Genomic DNA, 17,920 nt, shown 5'->3' on the forward strand with positions numbered 1-17,920 from the left:
GTTTTGATAACTATTTCTTTGTAGTAAACTTTAAAGTTGGGGAAGTAATTCCTCCCATATTCTTTTTCCCAATGATTTGTTTGTTTTTGTTTTTGTTTTTGTTTTTGGGCCACACCCAGCGATGCTCAGGGGTTACTCCTGGCTGTCTGCTCAGAAATAGCTCCTCGCAGGCACTTGGGACCATGTGGGATACAGGGATTCGAACAAACCACCTTTGGTCCTGGATCAGCTGCTTGCAAGGCAAACACCGCTGTGCTATCTCTCTGGGCCCCTCAATGATTTCTTTAGCTATTCTAGGGTGTTTATTGTTCCAAATGAATTTCAAAAGTGCCTGATATACTTCTTTGAAGAATGTCATGGGTATCTGTAGAGAGATCGCATTAAATCTGTACAATGCCTTGGAGAGTATTGCCATTTTTGATTATGTTAATCCTGCGAATCCATGAGCAGGGTATGTGCTTCCATTTCTGCATGTCCTTTCTTATTTCTTGGAGCAGAGTTTTATAGTTCTCTTTGTATAGGTCCTTCACATTTTTAGTCAAGTTGATTCCAAGATATTTGAGTTTGTGTGGCACTATTGTGAATGGGGTTGTTTTCTTAATGTCCATTTCTTCCTTATTACTATTGGTGATAGAAAAGCCATTGATTTCTGTGTGTTAATTTTGTAGCTTGCCACCTTGCTAAATGAGTTTATTGTTTCTAGAAGCTTTTTGGTAGAGTCTTTAGGGTTTTCTTAGTAGAGTATCATGTCATCTGCAAACAGCAAGAGCTTGACTTCTTCCTTTCTTATCTGGATTCCCTTGATATCTTTTTCTTGCCTAATCACTATAGCAGTACTTCCAGTGCTATGTTGAATCAGAGTGGTGAGAGAGGACAGCCTTGTCTTGTGCCAGAGAGGGAAGGCTTTTAGTTTTTCTCCATTGAGGATAATATTTGCCACTGGCTTATGGTAGATGGACTTAACTATATTGAGAAAGGTTTCATTCATTCCCATTTTGCTGAGAGTTTTGATCCAGAATGGGTGTTGGATTTTATCAAATGCTTTCTCTGCATCTATTGATATGATCATGTGATTTTTATTTTTCTTGTTGTTGATGTCGTGTATTATGTTGATAGATTTACGGATGTTAAACCATCCTTGCATTTCTGGAATGAAACCTACTTGATCGTAGTGGATGATCTTCTTAATGAGGCATTGAATCTTATTTGCCAGGATTTTGTAGAGGATCTTTGCACCTGCATTCATCAGCGATATTGGTCTGTAATTTTCTTTTTTGGTAGCATCTCTGTCTGGTTTAGGTATCAAGATGATGTTGGCTTCATAAAAGCTATTTGGAAGTGGTCCTGTTTTTTCAATTTCATGAAGAGTCTTGCCCGGTTTGGTAGTTGGAAAGTTTGAAAGAATTTATTAGTGAATCCATCTGGGCCTGGGCTTTTGATTTTGGGCAGATATTTGATTATCGCTTTAATTTCATATGCTACATCCTCTTCATTCAACTGTGGAAGATTATAAGAGTCTAAGAATTTATCCATTTCTTCCAGGGTCTCATTTTTAGTTGCATAGAGTTTCTCAAAGTAGTTTCTGATTACCCATTGAATCTCTGCCATATCAGTAGTGATCTCTCCTTTTTCATTCCTAATACGAGTTATCAAGTTTCTCTCTCTCTCTCTTTGTTAGTTTTGTCAGTGGTCTATCAATCTTGTTTATTTTTTCAAAGAACCAACTTCTGCTTTCGTTGATCTTTTGGATTTTTTTCTGGGTTTCCACTTCGTTGATTTATGCTCTCAGCTTTGTTATTTCCTTCTGTCTCCCTATTTTTGGGTCCTTTTGTTGAGCACTTTCTAATCTACTAGCTGCGTTATTAAGCTATTCAGGTAGGCCCCTTCTTCCTTTCTGATGTGTGCTTGCAAAGCTATAAATTTTCCTCTCAATACTGCTTTTGCTGTGTCCCATAAGTTCTGATAGTTTGTGTCTTTATTGTCATTTGTTTCCAGGAACCTTTTATTTCATTTTGATTTCATCTCGGACCCACTGATTATTCAGTATGAGGCTATTTAACTTCCAGGTTTTAAAGTTTTTCTTCTGTGTCCCTTTGGAATTCACAAATAATTGTGAATTTTGGTCAGCGAAGGTAGCCTACAAAATTTCTATCCTCTTGATATTATGGAGGTATGTTTTATGTGCCAGCATGTAGTCTATCCTGGAGAATGTCCCATGTACATTGGAGAAGAATGTGTATCCAGGTTTCTGGGGATGGAGTGTCCTATATATATCTACTAGGCCTCTTTCTTCCATTTCTCTTCTCAGGTTTAGTATAGTCTTGTTGGGTTTCAGTCTGGTTGGCCTATCCAGTGTTGACAAAGCCATGTTGAGGTCCCCCACATTTATTGTGTTGTTATTGATATTATTTTTGAGATTTATCAACAACTGTATTAAAATTTTTGCTGGCCCCTTATTCGGTGCTTATATGTTTAGGAGAGTGATTTCTTCATGCTGTACATACCCCTTGATTAATACAAAATGTCCATCTTTGTTCCTTACAACTTTCCTGAGTATAAAGTTTGCATCATCTGATATTAGTATGGCTACTCCAGATTTTTTATGGGTGTTATTTGCTTGGATAATTTTCCTCCAGCCTTTTATTGTGAGTCTGTTTGTTCTGACTATTCAGGTGCATTTCTTGTAAGCAGCAGAAAGTTACATTGAGTTTTTTGATCCATTTAGCCACTCTGTGTTTCTTAACTGGTGTATTTAGTGCATTGTCGTTGAGAGAAAGAATTGTCCTGTGATTTGATGCATCTTTATATCGAAATTTAGTGTGTCTTTTGGTCAGTATTGTCTTAAATTAGGTCTTTCAGTTTTTCTCTTAAGACTGGTTTTGAGTCTGTAAAGTTTCTGAGCTGTTTTTTGTCTGTGAAACCATGTATTCTTTCATCAAACCTGAAAGTAAGTTTTGCTGGGTACAGTATTTTAGGTGAAGCATTCATTTCATTGAGTTTTGTCACTTTGTCCCACCACTGCTTTTTGCCCTTGAGTATTTCTTATGACAGGTCGCTGTAAATCTCAAGGATGATCCCTTGAATGTAATTTCCCTTTGTGATTTGCTGGTTTCAGAATTCTGTCTCTATCTGTGGGATTCGTCATTGTGACTAGGATGTGTCTTGGTGTATTTTTTTCTGGAGTCTCTTTTGGTTGGTACTCTTCGGGCATGCAGGATTTGATCGCATATATTCTTTAGCTCTGGAAGTTTCTTTAATGATGTTCTTGACCGTTGATTCTTCCTGGAAATTTTCTTCCTGGGTCTCTGGGATTCCAGTTATTCGTAAGTTTTTTCTGTTGAGCTTATCATAGACTTCTATTTTCATCTGTTCACATTCTTTGACTAATTTTTACATTGTCTATTCATTTTCTTTAAGGTTTTTTTTTCAATCTCTTCCACTATATGGAGTTTTTATGTATCTCATCTTCCACAGCACCAATTCTATTCTCAGCTTCTGTTAGCCTGTGTGAGAGTGTATTCATTTTGCCATTTAATTCGTTTACTGAGTTTTTCAGGCCTGTTTTTGACCTGTTATTTCAGTTTGGTGTTTTGTGATTTCTGTCTTCATATTTTCTTGGTTCTTATTAGTGTTTACTTAACTCCATCCATGTTTTCTTTGAGTTCTTTGAGCATCTTTCATATTTCTTGTCTAAACTCCTTATCTGAGAGATTGATTAGTTGGTTGGTCGTTTTCTGGTCATCAGAATTGTCATCTTCATTTTCTATGTCTGATGCTGGCCTGTGTTGTTTCCCCATTGTCACACTTATATTGTGGGTTTTTCTACGTGTTGTGGTGGTATTCATTGGCTAAATGATGTGTGCGGCCAAGCTCCTCTCGCTCCGCCCTTTCTGGGTGGGTCATCTTGCCTCCAAGGAAGGGGAGCCCTCCGTGGCATGAGCACGCAGCAGAGAAGACAGTCTGAGAGAGATGCTGGCTTTAGTGATCCAGCTCAGTTCTTAGTGTGATTTTTTTCTTCTTGTTGCAGTGGCATTCTTTCCTTAGAAAGAGTGCACAGCCGAGTAGTGAAGCACAGCTAAGTGCTCTCTGGAGCCTCTGGGAGAGCGAATTTACTGGGCCCTTTTTGGCCCACTCCCAATGGCTTCAGGAGACAGGACAGGAGACAAACAAACACAGGAAGCATTCACAGTTTCTCACAGTTGGGCCCCACTGGGCAGGCCTTTCGTAGATTTTCCCAGCCTGATGTCACAAACAGGGGACCTGCTTTCTGTAAAGTACTGCGTATAGCCAGTTTTCACATTTGGAAGCAGTTCCTTGGCGTTCTGGCCCTTGAATGAGCCTCTGGGAGAGCAAATTTTCTGGGCCCTTTTCGGCCCACCCCCAAGAGGTTCAGGAGACAGGACAGGAGATAAACACACACAGGCAGCACTCACAGTTTCTCACAGTCAGGCACCACTGGGCAGGCGTAGATTCCAAGTTTAGTATTTTTTAAAGCCATTTTATTTTAGCAAATAGTATAGAAATTAACTGAGAAATTAATTCCGACAAATCCGTAATTTCTTCCTGTGTAACTGAGCCTTTTAAGAAAACTAGCTCTACTGGAAGAAGATAAAAAAAAAAAAAAGAAAGAAAGAAAGAAACAGGAAGAAAAAAAACATAACAAAAACCAAATATTTTGTGAAAGATTTGTTATTAACTTTGGTCAGAATATTTTTTTAAAAAAAAAGAAAAGAAAACTAGCTTTAAGAAAAAAAGATACAGGAGCTAAAGAAATAGTGCAGGATCCAAGGTGTGTGTCCATGGCAAACATGGTCCCCAGAATCAGTGATTCTGTTTGAACAATGTTTCTCATTTTTTCTCTATTTACTATTCTAATAATGTTTGTTCTTGTCCAGCCACACTTTTTCCATTTTCCTCTTTAAGAATACCAGAGTCTGGGGCCGGGAAGGTGGCGCTAGAGGTAAGGTGTCTGCCTTACAAGCGCTAGCCAAGGAACGGACCGCGGTTCGATCCCCCGGCGTCCCATATGGTCCCCCCAAGCCAGGGGCGATTTCTGAGCACATAGCCAGGAGTAACCCCTGAGCGTCAAACGGGTGTGGCCCAAAAACCAAAAAAAAAAAAAAAAAAAAAAAAAATACCAGAGTCATTCTTGTCATTTCCTTGCCTGCTTTTGTTTATTTTTTACTCGTCTACTATGATTTTTGCATTTTTCTCTCTCTCCCATAACTATCAGCAATATATAGACAAGATACTCTTTTTCTTTAATATATAATTTTTATTGAGACCAATGTGAATTACAAGTCTCTCACGGTTATATTTAAGGTACATAATAACAGTGAATTAAGTCAATTCCTACCACCATTGTTGACCTTTTTCTGCCATTGTTCCCAGCATACATCTACCCTTAGTCCCCTTGACTGCTAGTGTAACAGTTCCCTTTTGTGTATAGCTTGTTGTAGTTTGGTTCTCTTGATTCTATTATTGTTGACTTTGCGTTGTGTATTTAGGCTTTATCATTTTTTAATTTCCACTTAATGCTTATGAAATTGCTTTGCCCCTGATATTATCCACTTTTTTCCCTCAAATTGTAGGAAGACATATAAATATAAGGCAGAACAAGCTGATTTATGTTCTGTGGTTGTGTAAAAAATTATAAACAAGTGGGTGGGAGCTCCTGTTTAGAAGTTATACATATAAATTTAAAATAAAAATAAATAAAAATAAAAATAAAATAAGGGGGGCTGGAGTGGCATTTTTTTTTATAGGCATAGTAAGTATTGAGGAAATTAGAAAGGAAATTCCCTATGAGATACAGGGTGTCTCCACTGTTGAACCATACTGTCATGAGACCAACTGCAGGCTCCAGACATGTTTGCTGATTGACAGGATCTTCTATAAAAACTCTTTTATTACTATAGAAATTCAGTTTCTCTTCTAACTACTGAACTTCCACTTTATGTGTATGCCAAATAAAAGCATTTTGTCATGTTATCTTGGTGTATAAAAATGATATTTTTTTTTGCCAGGAGATCTGGTTCAGATTCAGGAACTCACCTAGTAAAATAGGATAGCTCAGATAACTTTGTAAGTAGTTATTCCCAGCATAGATATTAGAAAGTAATGAAGGGAGCAAGGTGGGCAATATATGTATAATCTCTGTATATATACATCATATTAAGCATTAATAATTGTGACATTTCTTTTACCAAAAACATGTTGCCACGTAACAAATTTTCACATAAGATATGTGGGATACCTTTAGATTAAATTGTCTGGGTGGAATGTGAGTATTGTGGTTGTGTGTGGGCAAGTGAGCAAGCAAGTGCTCAGAGAAGGAGGTGGGAATAGGAGAGTAAAACAAGCCATTTCGGAAATTTTCAGATCATCCCTGGAAATTCTTGGATCAGGTTCAAGGATACCATCTGGGGACTACCTGGACCACTCCAGTAGTGCCCAGAGGCTTGTAGGGCCAGGGCCATGCCTAACAATATTGGGGTTCTCTAGATCTATAATACGGTGTTCAGAAGCATTGGTGCTTCAGATCAAAAAAATCTAATCTGGATCATGACAGCCATATCCAACCATCAAATTCATGATGCATTTCCTTGGCCCCTGTTTATTATTTCATCTAAAATACATGATTCTATTTTTCAACCAGGGTTGAAAATTATTATTTAGATATTTATGGTCCTGTATTTTCTTGTTTATCTTAATTCTGTCAAACCTCTTTCCCCAGGATTCCAAAGAACAGTGGCTATTGCAGACTCAAATTATAACTGGTTTTATGGTCCAGAAAGCCAATTAGTGTTCCTGGATAAATTTGTCATGCGTAATGGCAGTGGTAACTGGCTGGCTGACCAAATTAGAAGGAGTCGTGTGCTGGAAGGTCCAGGGACCCCATCCAAAGGGCAGCGCTGGTGCACTCTTCACACAGAATTTCTCTGGTATGACACGTGAGTCTAGCTTTAAAGAAAACTTGTGCCCAGAAGACAGTTTGCATTTTTTGTGGGCTTTTTTGGCACTTAAAAATTAATTAGAAACGCTTTATATCTTTTCTCCGTGCCACTTAAGTACTTGGCAGCTTCCTTTTAATGACCTACCACAGCATTAGAAACTCTTTTAGACACATTTCTGACTACAGAATATCTAATGAACTTTCATTTTTATTTTTGCTTTTCTTGTATTAGAGATGTCTCATATTATTTTGTAGGTATAAATTTACTTTTTTTTTTTTTTCATTTTGGGCCACACCTGGTAATGCTTAGGGGTTGTTACTCCTAGCTATGTGCTCAGAAATTGCTCCTGGCTTGGGGGACCATATAAGACTCCTGGGGATTGAACCGAAGTCCGGTTCGTCCTGGGTCAGTCGCATGCAAGGCAAACACCCTTACTGCTGCACCATTGCTCTGGCCCCAAATTTACATCACTTTTTAATTCATAAAGAGAAAACCCCAAAATGTTGACTAGGGTATTTTGATGATCACATCAGAAAATAATAAAGGTAAAATATTTTAGTTTTGGTAAATGGAGCATTATAACCTAATAGCAAGGCTATTAAAATTTCAAAACTACTTAAAACTATTTGACAGTATAATAACAAATGTAATTTTTTAAGCCTCGAAGTAGCAACCATGGTTTTCTTTTTAAAGTACTGCCAGACATACTGTTGGCATCTAATACTTTAAAATAAAAATTACAGGGAACTAGCTGATCATGAATCCTTGATTTTTTTTAAGGTATTGAAGCTTGAATTCAACACCAAATAAACTGTTATGGTTTAATAGTTTCTCTTTATTATTGTTTTAAAATTAAACACTTTAGATAAAAATAAATCAAGTTGTAACTTGACTAATATAGTTTATCTAACAATTTTAAGAGCTGTTTTCACAGATAAGCTAAATGTATTAATATATAGCAGTTCCTGATCCCAAGAAATTGGAAGTAATTATTTAACAGTGTTTTTATTTGTTCATAATAAACAATCAAGAGAGTTCTGTTTATTTCACAATAGAAATCAGATTAACACCGACTATAACTTGGTTATCAAAACTTTCTTTATAGGAATCTATATAAGCTGACTAAAAACTGATAAAAAGATAGCCAATTTATCTTTATTTGTTAAATCATAGTAATCAAGCTAGCATTATAGTAGACCTCAAATATATTCAGTTTCTAATTTCCTGAAACTACCTCTACAACAAATAATGCTCCATTTACCAAAACTAAAATAAAACATCAATAAGATAAACTCTGCCATAGGTCATTGATTCACTTTTGAAAGAAGTATTTGAGAGTTGAAAATATAGATCTTGTTTTTTCTTTTTTCATTTGGAATCTATCTGAACATGTGAAAACACATTGGGCCAGAGCAATGGCTCAATAGGCTAGAGAGTATCCTTTGTACGCTGAAGGCCTGAGTTAGTTCTCCAGCTCTGCATATGGTCCCCTGAGCATTGCAGAAGTATCCACTGAATAACACTTCTCGTGGTCCAAAAAACAGAAAGAAAAAGATGCAAATTATCTTAATCAGAGAAAAACAATCATAAATTTCGTTTTTGAGAGCTTTTCTGAATCAGAAGCTCCTGTTTTTTTTAAATGATCTTGTAATCAAGGTGATAGTTTGATATTATTGTATTACTTTGATAAAAACATGAAAATGAGAGTATTGTTTGAAGTGCTTATCATCAACTACATATTAAAACAACATTTTTGGATCTGAATTAGACATCGATAGCCCCAGATATAAATCTTACCATATTAGATTGTTCTTGAATTTATTTTTGTGTGTTAGTGGGAAGTGGATGGCTTTTGGGCCACACCTATTAGTACTATCTCTGGCTCTATGCTGAGGGGTGACACTTGTCAATGCTCAGGGGACCATATGTAGTGCTGGGGATCAAATCCATGTCTTACCTTGCCCCCTGTACTATCTCCCTGGTTCTATATGTCCTGAATGTTTTTGCATATATATATCCTTAGATGCTGTTTTTGAATTAAATTTAATTTAATATGTGATTTTTAATTCTATATAAGTTAATTTTGGTATTTTCTGAATAACAGTACTGATCAAGCCTTTAGTGTGCAAATCCTAACAAGAAGATCCTTAGAATAGGAGCCACTTAACAAGAAATTCAGATAAAATGCTTATTGATTTTTTTGTATCCAACTCATTGAATTGAAGTTCTTAAATTTGGGGGGGGGTTATCATAAACACCTCTTTTTGAATATTTAATATTTTAAAATTCTAAGATTTACATTAAAATTATAACAAAATATGCGATTTTAAATTACAATTAAGATATAATATACATTTTCTGTGTATATGTTTTGTTTGTTTTTTAGTATATTTTTTATTTATTTAAACATCTTGATTACAAATATGATTGTGATTAGGTTTCAGTCATGTAAAGAACACCCCCCCTTAACCAGTGCAACATTTTCCACCACCAATGTCCCAAATCTCCCTCCATCCCACCCCACCCCCACCTGTATTCTAGACAGGCTTTCCAGTTCCCTCATTCATTCATATGATTATGGTAGTTCTCAGTGTAGTTATTTCTATAACTGCACTCACCACTTTTTGTGGTGAGCTTCATGAAGTGAGCTAGAAGTTCCAGCCCTCCTCTCATTGTCTCTGAGGATTGTTGCAAAGATGATGAAGTTCTTAAATTCTTAATATGTAGTTATTGCAACTCAGTTATTATAGATTCAAACTCCATGGATCAAAAGTTGTATGGATATACTTCTCCTTTCTGCCAAGAGGGTTCCCTCCACACACAAATCACACAGTGACTATTTTCAGAAATATTCCCTAATACAGACAACAATGCCACTGTCCTAGCTATAATTTGTGAGTTTATGTAGCCACATTACCATGTGGAATCACTGTTTTGTTTTTCCTTTTGTTTAATTTTTAAGTTTCTACCATTACTTTTAATTACATTTAAAACCACAAAAATTTTAAACATTACTTTTTGTGGGGGGGAAAGGACACACCCAGTGGTACATGAGGAACCATTTGGTTCCAGCAAAGCCCTCGTATACTAACTATGTTTTTCGAGCTATCTTCCAAGCTCTAGATTTTACTAGACTTTACCATTAAAAAAATTTAGTCACCATTATTTATAATACTGTTAAATGATAGATTTTCATGTGTGCAATGTTCCAATACCCTTTTTTCACTAGTGTCCCCCTCTACCTCCTATATCCCCTGCTATGGTAAGCTCAGTCCTGTAGACCAGTTCTCAAGCTCTGTTACCTTTGACCATTTCTTATTCCCTTACTATACTTCTTTATATGTCACATTTGAAAGACCATTCTGTATATGTCCCTCTCTCTCTAACTTGCTTCACTCAGCATAATACTCTCCATTCATCTTCCATCTATCAGCAAATTCTATGATTTTTGTCTTTTCTTATAGCTAAGTGATATTTCATTGCTTAGATAAATCCCAACTTTTCTTTTTTTGTTTGCTGTAGAACCAAACCCATTGGTACACAGGGATTACCCCTGGTTCTGCTCAGGAATTGCTTTTTGTGGTGCTCAGGGTACCATATGAAGTGCTGAGGATCAAAATTGGATCATCTTCTTGCAATATCCTTATTCTCTATAATATCTCTGGCCCCTGTACCACAATTTATTTGTCCATTCATCTGTTCTTAGTCACTTGGGTTGTTTCTAAATTCTGACTATTGTAAATAGTGTTACAGTAAACAAAGAATGCAAAGGTCTTTTCTGAACAGAGATTTAGGCCATGGGGAAGGTAGCCACACTGTTTTGTGTATTATTTTTACTTATCAGACAATATTTAATTGTAACAATTCTTTCAGGTATGATGCCAGCTTGAAATCCATTCCTCCTCCAGATTTTGGCACGCCTACATTGCATTATTTTGAAGACTGGGGTGTTGTGACTTATGGAAGTGCTCTGCCTGCAGAAATCAATAGATCTTTCCTTTCCTTTAAGTCAGGAAAACTTGGGGGACGTGCAATATATGACATTGTCCACAGAAACAAATACAAAGATTGGATCAAAGGATGGAGAAATTTTAATGCCGGACATGAACATCCAGATCAAAATTCATTTACTTTTGCTCCCAACGGTGTGCCTTTTATTACTGAGGCTCTCTATGGGCCAAAGTACACATTCTTCAACAATGTCCTAATGTTTTCTCCAGCTGTGTCAAAGAGCTGCTTCTCTCCCTGGGAGGGTCAGGTCACAGAAGATTGCTCATCAAAATGGTCGAAATACAAACATGACTTGGCAGCTAACTGTCAGGGGAGAGTGGTTGCAGCAATAGAGAAAAATGGGGTGGTTTTTATTCGAGGAGAAGGTGTGGGAGCTTATAACCCCCAGCTCAAGCTGAAGCATATCCAAAGGAATCTGATCTTGCTGCATCCACAACTGCTGCTCCTTGTAGACCAAATTCACCTAGGAGAGGACACCCCTTTGGAATCCATGGCAAGCTTCTTTCACAACGTGGATGTGCCTTTTGAGGAGACAGTGGTAGATGGGATACATGGGGCATTCATCAGACAACGAGATGGTCTCTATAAAATGTACTGGATGGATGATACAGGCTACAGTGAGAAAGGAACCTTTGCTTCAGTGACTTACCCTCGGGGATATCCCTACAATGGAACGAATTATGTGAATGTTACCATGCACCTCCGAAGTCCCCTCACCAGGGCAGTTTACCTCTTCATAGGGCCATCTCTAGATGTTCAGAGCTTCAGCATTCATGGAAACTCTCAACAGCTGGATGTGTTTATAGCTACCAGTGAACATGCCTATGCCACTTACATTTGGACAAGTGATACCACAGAACAGTCTGCCTTTGCACAGGTCATTGCAGACCGTCAGAAAATTCTCTTTGACCAGAGTTCAGTCATCAAGAACACCATTGTCCCAGAGGTGAAAGACTATGCTGCAATTGTGGAACAGAATCTGCAGCATTTTAAACCAGTGTTCCAACTGCTAGAGAAGCAGATCCTATCTCGAGTCCAGAACACAGCAAGTTTTAGGAAGACCGCTGAACGCCTACTGAGATTCTCAGATAAAAGACAGACAGAGGAGGCCATTGATAGGATTTTTGCCATATCTGAACAGCAGCACCAGCAAATCAAGTCAAAGAAAAATCGAAGGGTAGGCAAACGCTATAAATTTGTGGATGCTGTCCCTGATATTTTTGCACAGATTGAAGACAATGAAAAAAAGATTCGACAGAAAGCTCAGATTTTGGCACAAAAGGAACAGCCTATAGATGAAGATGAAGAAATGAAAGACCTTTTAGATTTTGCTGATGTAACCTATGAAAAACACAAAAATGGTTTTATAAAGGGCCGGTTTAGAGCGGGACGAATGGTGACAACTCACAGCAAAGCTCCATCACTGTCTGCTTCATACACCAGGCTGTTCCTGATTCTGAACATAGCTATTTTTTTTGTCATGTTAGCAATGCAACTAACTTATTTCCAAAGGGCCCAAAGCTTACATGGCCTAAGGTGTCTTTATGCAGTACTTCTAATTGACATCTGCATTCTGTTATGGTTATATTCTTCATGTTCCCAATCACAATGTTAGTACTGAAGCTGCAAATGTTGAACCATATTGTGATTACAAGAATCTGTGCAAAAAAAAAAATTATTGTTGTTGGAATTTTCTTCAGATATTTTTTTGTAAATTAAGGGAAAAGTGCTTTTACATCAGAAAGCTAGGATGTGGAGAAATCAAAAACAAGTAAAACATTTATCAAAGACATAAAAACAGCTTCATTGTCATGTGGCGTTTCTGACAATGTTTCTCTCAATTAATTTGATAATCTATAAATGCAGCTTTAGAAGAAATGAAGTCTAGCTTGACGAGTATTTATCTTAAAAGACACACAAGAATTTTAGGCTGGATTTTATTAATATGTCAATATTTTATCAAATTCCAGATACTATATTATAGAAAAGACCAGAGCACAAAACTTTTGAAAAGTACCTATATTTTTATTTAGTTATATGGAAAAGTAATATTGATATGTCCTGATGTGGTGGTGGTCATCCCTTAAATAGTAATTCTTTAGCCAAGTGAAAAATAGGATTGCATATGGCATTACAATGGTGGTAGAAGTTAATTAAAAATTTAAAATATATTTTCACTAGAAATGAAATTTATGAATAATAATTAGTTTCCACAAAAGAGCTTGCATCCATTACATTTTTCATACCTTATTAATTTTATCAAAAAGATATAAGCATATAATTTAATATTCTATTTTACTTGTATGAAAAACTGGTTGTATATCCAGTGGCTAAAATTCAAAATTAATGATTTTTTTTGTTTTAAACATAGATTTCAATACTAAAGAAAGTGAAATGGCTAAATTTTGGCTATAATTCTTATGTTTTTTTGATAAAAAATTTCTTCAACTTTATTTTCCTAAATAAATATTATAATTATGATTTTTGTAGTGTTTTTCTTTTATTGTTTCATTACATTCAGAATGCGTGCAACAGTTTTGAAATCTTTAAAGAGAAATGTTTATTTGGATATATTAGTTAAACTTAACAGTATTTTAAATTGGGAAGTCATTTAGCTGCTCCCTTTTTTACTGTTTAAGACTATTTTATACTTTTAAAATTAAAACCAGCTTCTGATAAGTAATATCAAGCTTTAAAACATGGAATTTTTATAGTTATTTTTAGTTAAATTGTCAAGAGGTTACAGCAACACAGAGAATCAGATTATGGCTTATTCATGGCTTATTCTTCAGCATTTAAGGTGATTAAAAAGATTTATTAATTTAATAATAAATTATTTTAAAATTGGCATGTTTTATTCATTTCTCCCTTGAAAACAAAATATGATCCAGTCAAATTTCACAGTAAGATGCATTTATGATTTATAAAAAATAGTAATGGAGGTCCCTTCATGAAAGTACCTGTTTGTAACTGAAACAAACATGGAAGAAATTATTTGAGCATTATATTTTTGCTGTTCTCATTTTTTAACTTTCTCAAAAGTAAAACACAGTTCTAACTTTAACTTCATTCTTACCTTGATACTTGGAATCTAAGAAATGTCTTGAAGAACGTTTTTTTAGGGTTTTGGGAGTTTTTATTTGTGTGTGTGTTTTGTTTTTTTTTTTTTTTTTTGCTTTTATGGAAAAAAAATCTCCAGGGAGGATCTCACTACACACTGTTTAAAGAAGTGTTTTCAAAAGAATAATGCTTCTTTTTTCCTGCCTGGATGTTGTTACTGGGATTTAAATTTGCTTTCTGTGACAGACTCTCCATTTACTTAACCTCATTCAACAGTCCTCATTTCTACTTTTATCCTCATTCAAAAGGCTGTATTGTCTCAAATGATCAAAAGGAAATTTTGACAAAAAAGGGAAAATTGGTCTGTGAGACTTTCAAGTAACTCTAATCTCAGGTCTAAACTTTTGACATACTTTGTAATAGGAATCAAAAGTAAAAACAATTGGCAAATCCAGATTTTTTTTCCATTTTCATTAAGTGAAGATGAGACATTTTATTTATCTCTCTAGCAGGATTCATTCTAACCCACTAGTTTATTCTAAAAGAAATTTAAAATGAAATGAAATAAATGACTATTGTCTTTTAATATATTTCTTATTTATTTTACTTAAAAAGAAATTATCCCTGTGACTAAGGGGCTATGTGAAAAAATGCTGAAACAAATTACTTCTGTATAATGAGATATGTTTTATATCACAGCTAGTACATGTATGTTAAAATTAAGGACCTTTTGTATCTTCAAGTAAACCATGTAAAGTTCAGCCTTCTTGGAAGCTGAGTAATTAATCCTGATATCTATTTCAGTGCAATTCACTATGAAAGAAGTGTTTCAAATTCTTTGGATAATACACAATTTGTTGTTTGGAGCACTGGCAGGGTTTCAGTACTAACCTTCAAGAAAATCTGGGAAACAGCAATCTGTTGTTTGTCTGTGTTTGTCTGCAGTGGAAGAGACATATTTCCTAGATTGTGTTGATTACTTTATAAATAATTTTGATGATGAATGATCTATTAAGAGATTATTCTGTTGAGATCAGTGTAATTGTCAGTGAATTCAAATGGTAGACCTTAACTAGGACTATTTTAGTAATGTATAGGGTACTGCATAAAACAATTCATACCTCCACAAAAATTTTTATAAATATTTTAATTGAATCACCATTATATACAATTATATACAATATATACAAAATTATTAATATATGTATATATGTGTATATGTATGTATAATATACATGGATGCATGCATATATGCACATATGTATATATGTGTGTATATACGTATATGTGTATATTTATATGAATACATATATGTATATAATATATACAACTACATACATACATACAATATATACAAAGTTGTTCATGATTGAGTTTCAGTCATACAATGTATAACACCTTCACTAGTGCACATTTCCAACCACCAGTGTCTCCATTTGCACTTCTGCTCTCCTCCTGCACTGTCCCCTCCTGTCACTGTGACAGATATTTTTTCTCTATTTTTCTTTTTGTCCTTTTAGACACTTGTATTTTGTAGTTTTATTACTGAAGGGGTATTATGCATATCCCTATATCCTCTCAGCACCCCGTCCTTGTCTAAAGTGATCATTTTCAACTATTACAGTCATAGTGGTTCCTTCTCTTTCCTGCTGCACTCCCCCACTATTTTCTGCACAATTTTTTAATTTTATATTTTAAGAGGTACTACATAACATATTTATTAGAAAATGGTTTTAATAGCATATTGTGCATCCAATTTTTTTAAAATTTATTTTTGCAGGGTTGAGGAGTAAACTTATATGCAAGGCAAATGCTCTATCATTGAGTATATCTCTAGCTCTCCTATTTGGCAGGGAAGAGGGGGTTTAGATCACATCGGTTCTCAGGAGCTACTCTTAGCATTGGGTGGTGGTTTTTGGGGATTATATGTGGTTATAGAAATCAGCTACATGTAAGGTAAATGTTTTTACTTTATGGTGCTATCTTTCCAGCAGCCCCAAAAGGCTTAGTGAAGAGAAAAATCTGATTGTAGCATTTGGTTATAAAATATTCTTGATCATATTTCATCTATAAAGGAATCAAAAGTTTTTTTATAAATTTTTAGATAAAACAAGCTTGAAATATTTATATAGTAAAAAGTAAATGCCTGTATTCTCATTATAATAAAAATATTATCATGAGTAGGATTGCATTGTAATGTATCTTTCAACTCATATACTTTTGAAAGTTAAGGAACAGCTCATAGATAAAAGCCAGGTCTATAGTTGGAAAATTGGGACTTATTCAGTCATTAATGTTACAGATTGCTTCAGGAAATAAAAAGGTTAGAGAGGTGTAAAATTCAAATGGGAACATTTGTGCTATAAAAAGAATGAAATGATGATCAAACCTCTAAAATCTGCATATAGGGTAACAGATTACGTGAAGGTAGCCATCTTATCTTCCCACTCCCTGACTTCTGTCTGTTCCTGTCTCATTTAATTTAATGGCAAAGCCACTTTTCAGATTCTCTCCTCTTTATATTTATGTTGAGCAAAGATCAGTTTGTGTGCCTTAATTATATTAATGGCAAAGGGGATGTTTTCTTGGCAATGTTTTGCTAGATCTTTCAGCTCCATGTGTGGAATGTCAAAGTAGTATTGACAAGCTTTCAGAAAATGACTCAGACTAATTACGCATTACCCTACATGGCCTGCAATTTTAATTTTTGGTTATATGTCTGATAAGTTTAAGCAATTAAGAACTTAAAAATAAATACCATATGACACAGAATTCTACTTTTTGGTATAGACTCAAAGGAAATGAAAATGAAAAAAATTTGAAAGTCTTATATGTACTTGTCAAATGCAATGCTAATCATAATATCCAAAACATCTTGATTCATAGCCCACAGAAGTAATAAATTTGTCATTGGCTTGGCTGTTGCATGTATGTCCTTGTTTAGAAGATTTAAAACTTTATTCCCATGAAGAAGAGCCCTCTCATCTCTTTTGGTGGGTAGAAGAACTCCTGTACACCCCAGAGTCAGCCTCTGCAATTCCAGGCTTACTGGGTAGTTGTCCTATGCAAAGAAGGATCTGAGAATGTGATCCTGGAGATCAAACTAGGGCTGGCATGCACTCTAATCTCTTTAGCATTTTATATTTTAGTGCTCTTCTGTTCATTTATTCACTTTCTTCTGTTTCATTTGTTCCTAACCTTAAAACAGAATAATCATAATTTTGACTCAGTATTCAGCTTTTATGTAATATAATAGATAAATATGATTTTAAAGAAGCATATAGATTACTTTTATTTTATTTAATATAAAATGTTGGCTTCCCAGAGTTGATGGTTATTCACTTTTTCCATTTGTTTAGTTGTCAAATAATTTTATTTTGTCCTTGTGCTTTTCAATTAAGTGTGACTCTTTATTATGTATTCAGTCACATCTGTACAATGTGGCAAGTTTTTGTTATGGTTGTTTTTTTTAGGTTGTTTTTTTGTTTGTTTGTTTGTTTTTTGTCAGACCATTGGTTTTCAGGGGTTACTCTTGGCTTTACACTCAAGAATTACTCGTTGTGGTGCTTGGGGGACCACATAGGATGCCAGGGAATGTACTTGGCTTGGACACAAGCAAAGAAAATACCCTCCTCACTGGGCTTATATCTCTGGCCCCAAAGTGCTACACCCCACTCTGGAGAAGCACACACCAAAGTGTAGTGCTCTCCTGAAAAAAATTATCTGCCAAAAAGGCCCGCTTAGAGCAGTCAAAATCACTTGACCCTTTGCGTGGATTATTTGGACATAATTTCATAAGGGCTGTAACTATTTCTCTCCTTATTTTAAACCTTTATTAGAAATCAGGCCTTAGTTATTTCTTCCTACAACAAAGGACAGTGCTAATCCCGCCA

General features: G+C 35.3%; 1 protein-coding gene across 2 annotated transcripts in view; it reads left to right on the forward strand.

Annotated features, from left to right (window-relative positions):
• The window catches only part of DSE (dermatan sulfate epimerase), a 54,444-nt gene extending 41,826 nt beyond the window's left edge, over window positions 1-12,618 (forward strand). The window contains exons 4-5 of one of the 2 annotated variants that reach the window (XM_049771353.1): window positions 6,737-6,944; window positions 10,830-12,618. In XM_049771353.1, coding sequence (XP_049627310.1) covers window positions 6,737-6,944; window positions 10,830-12,582 — 1,961 coding nt within the window. In that variant the 3' untranslated portion in view covers window positions 12,583-12,618. The remainder of the gene's footprint in view (window positions 1-6,736; window positions 6,945-10,829) is intronic. The other variant, XM_049771354.1, reaches the window with a different exon arrangement.
• The last annotated feature ends 5,302 nt before the right edge of the window (window positions 12,619-17,920 follow it).

The sequence above is a fragment of the Suncus etruscus genome, chromosome 4, assembly GCF_024139225.1.
Source record: "Suncus etruscus isolate mSunEtr1 chromosome 4, mSunEtr1.pri.cur, whole genome shotgun sequence".
Taxonomy (NCBI): Eukaryota; Metazoa; Chordata; class Mammalia; order Eulipotyphla; family Soricidae; genus Suncus; species Suncus etruscus.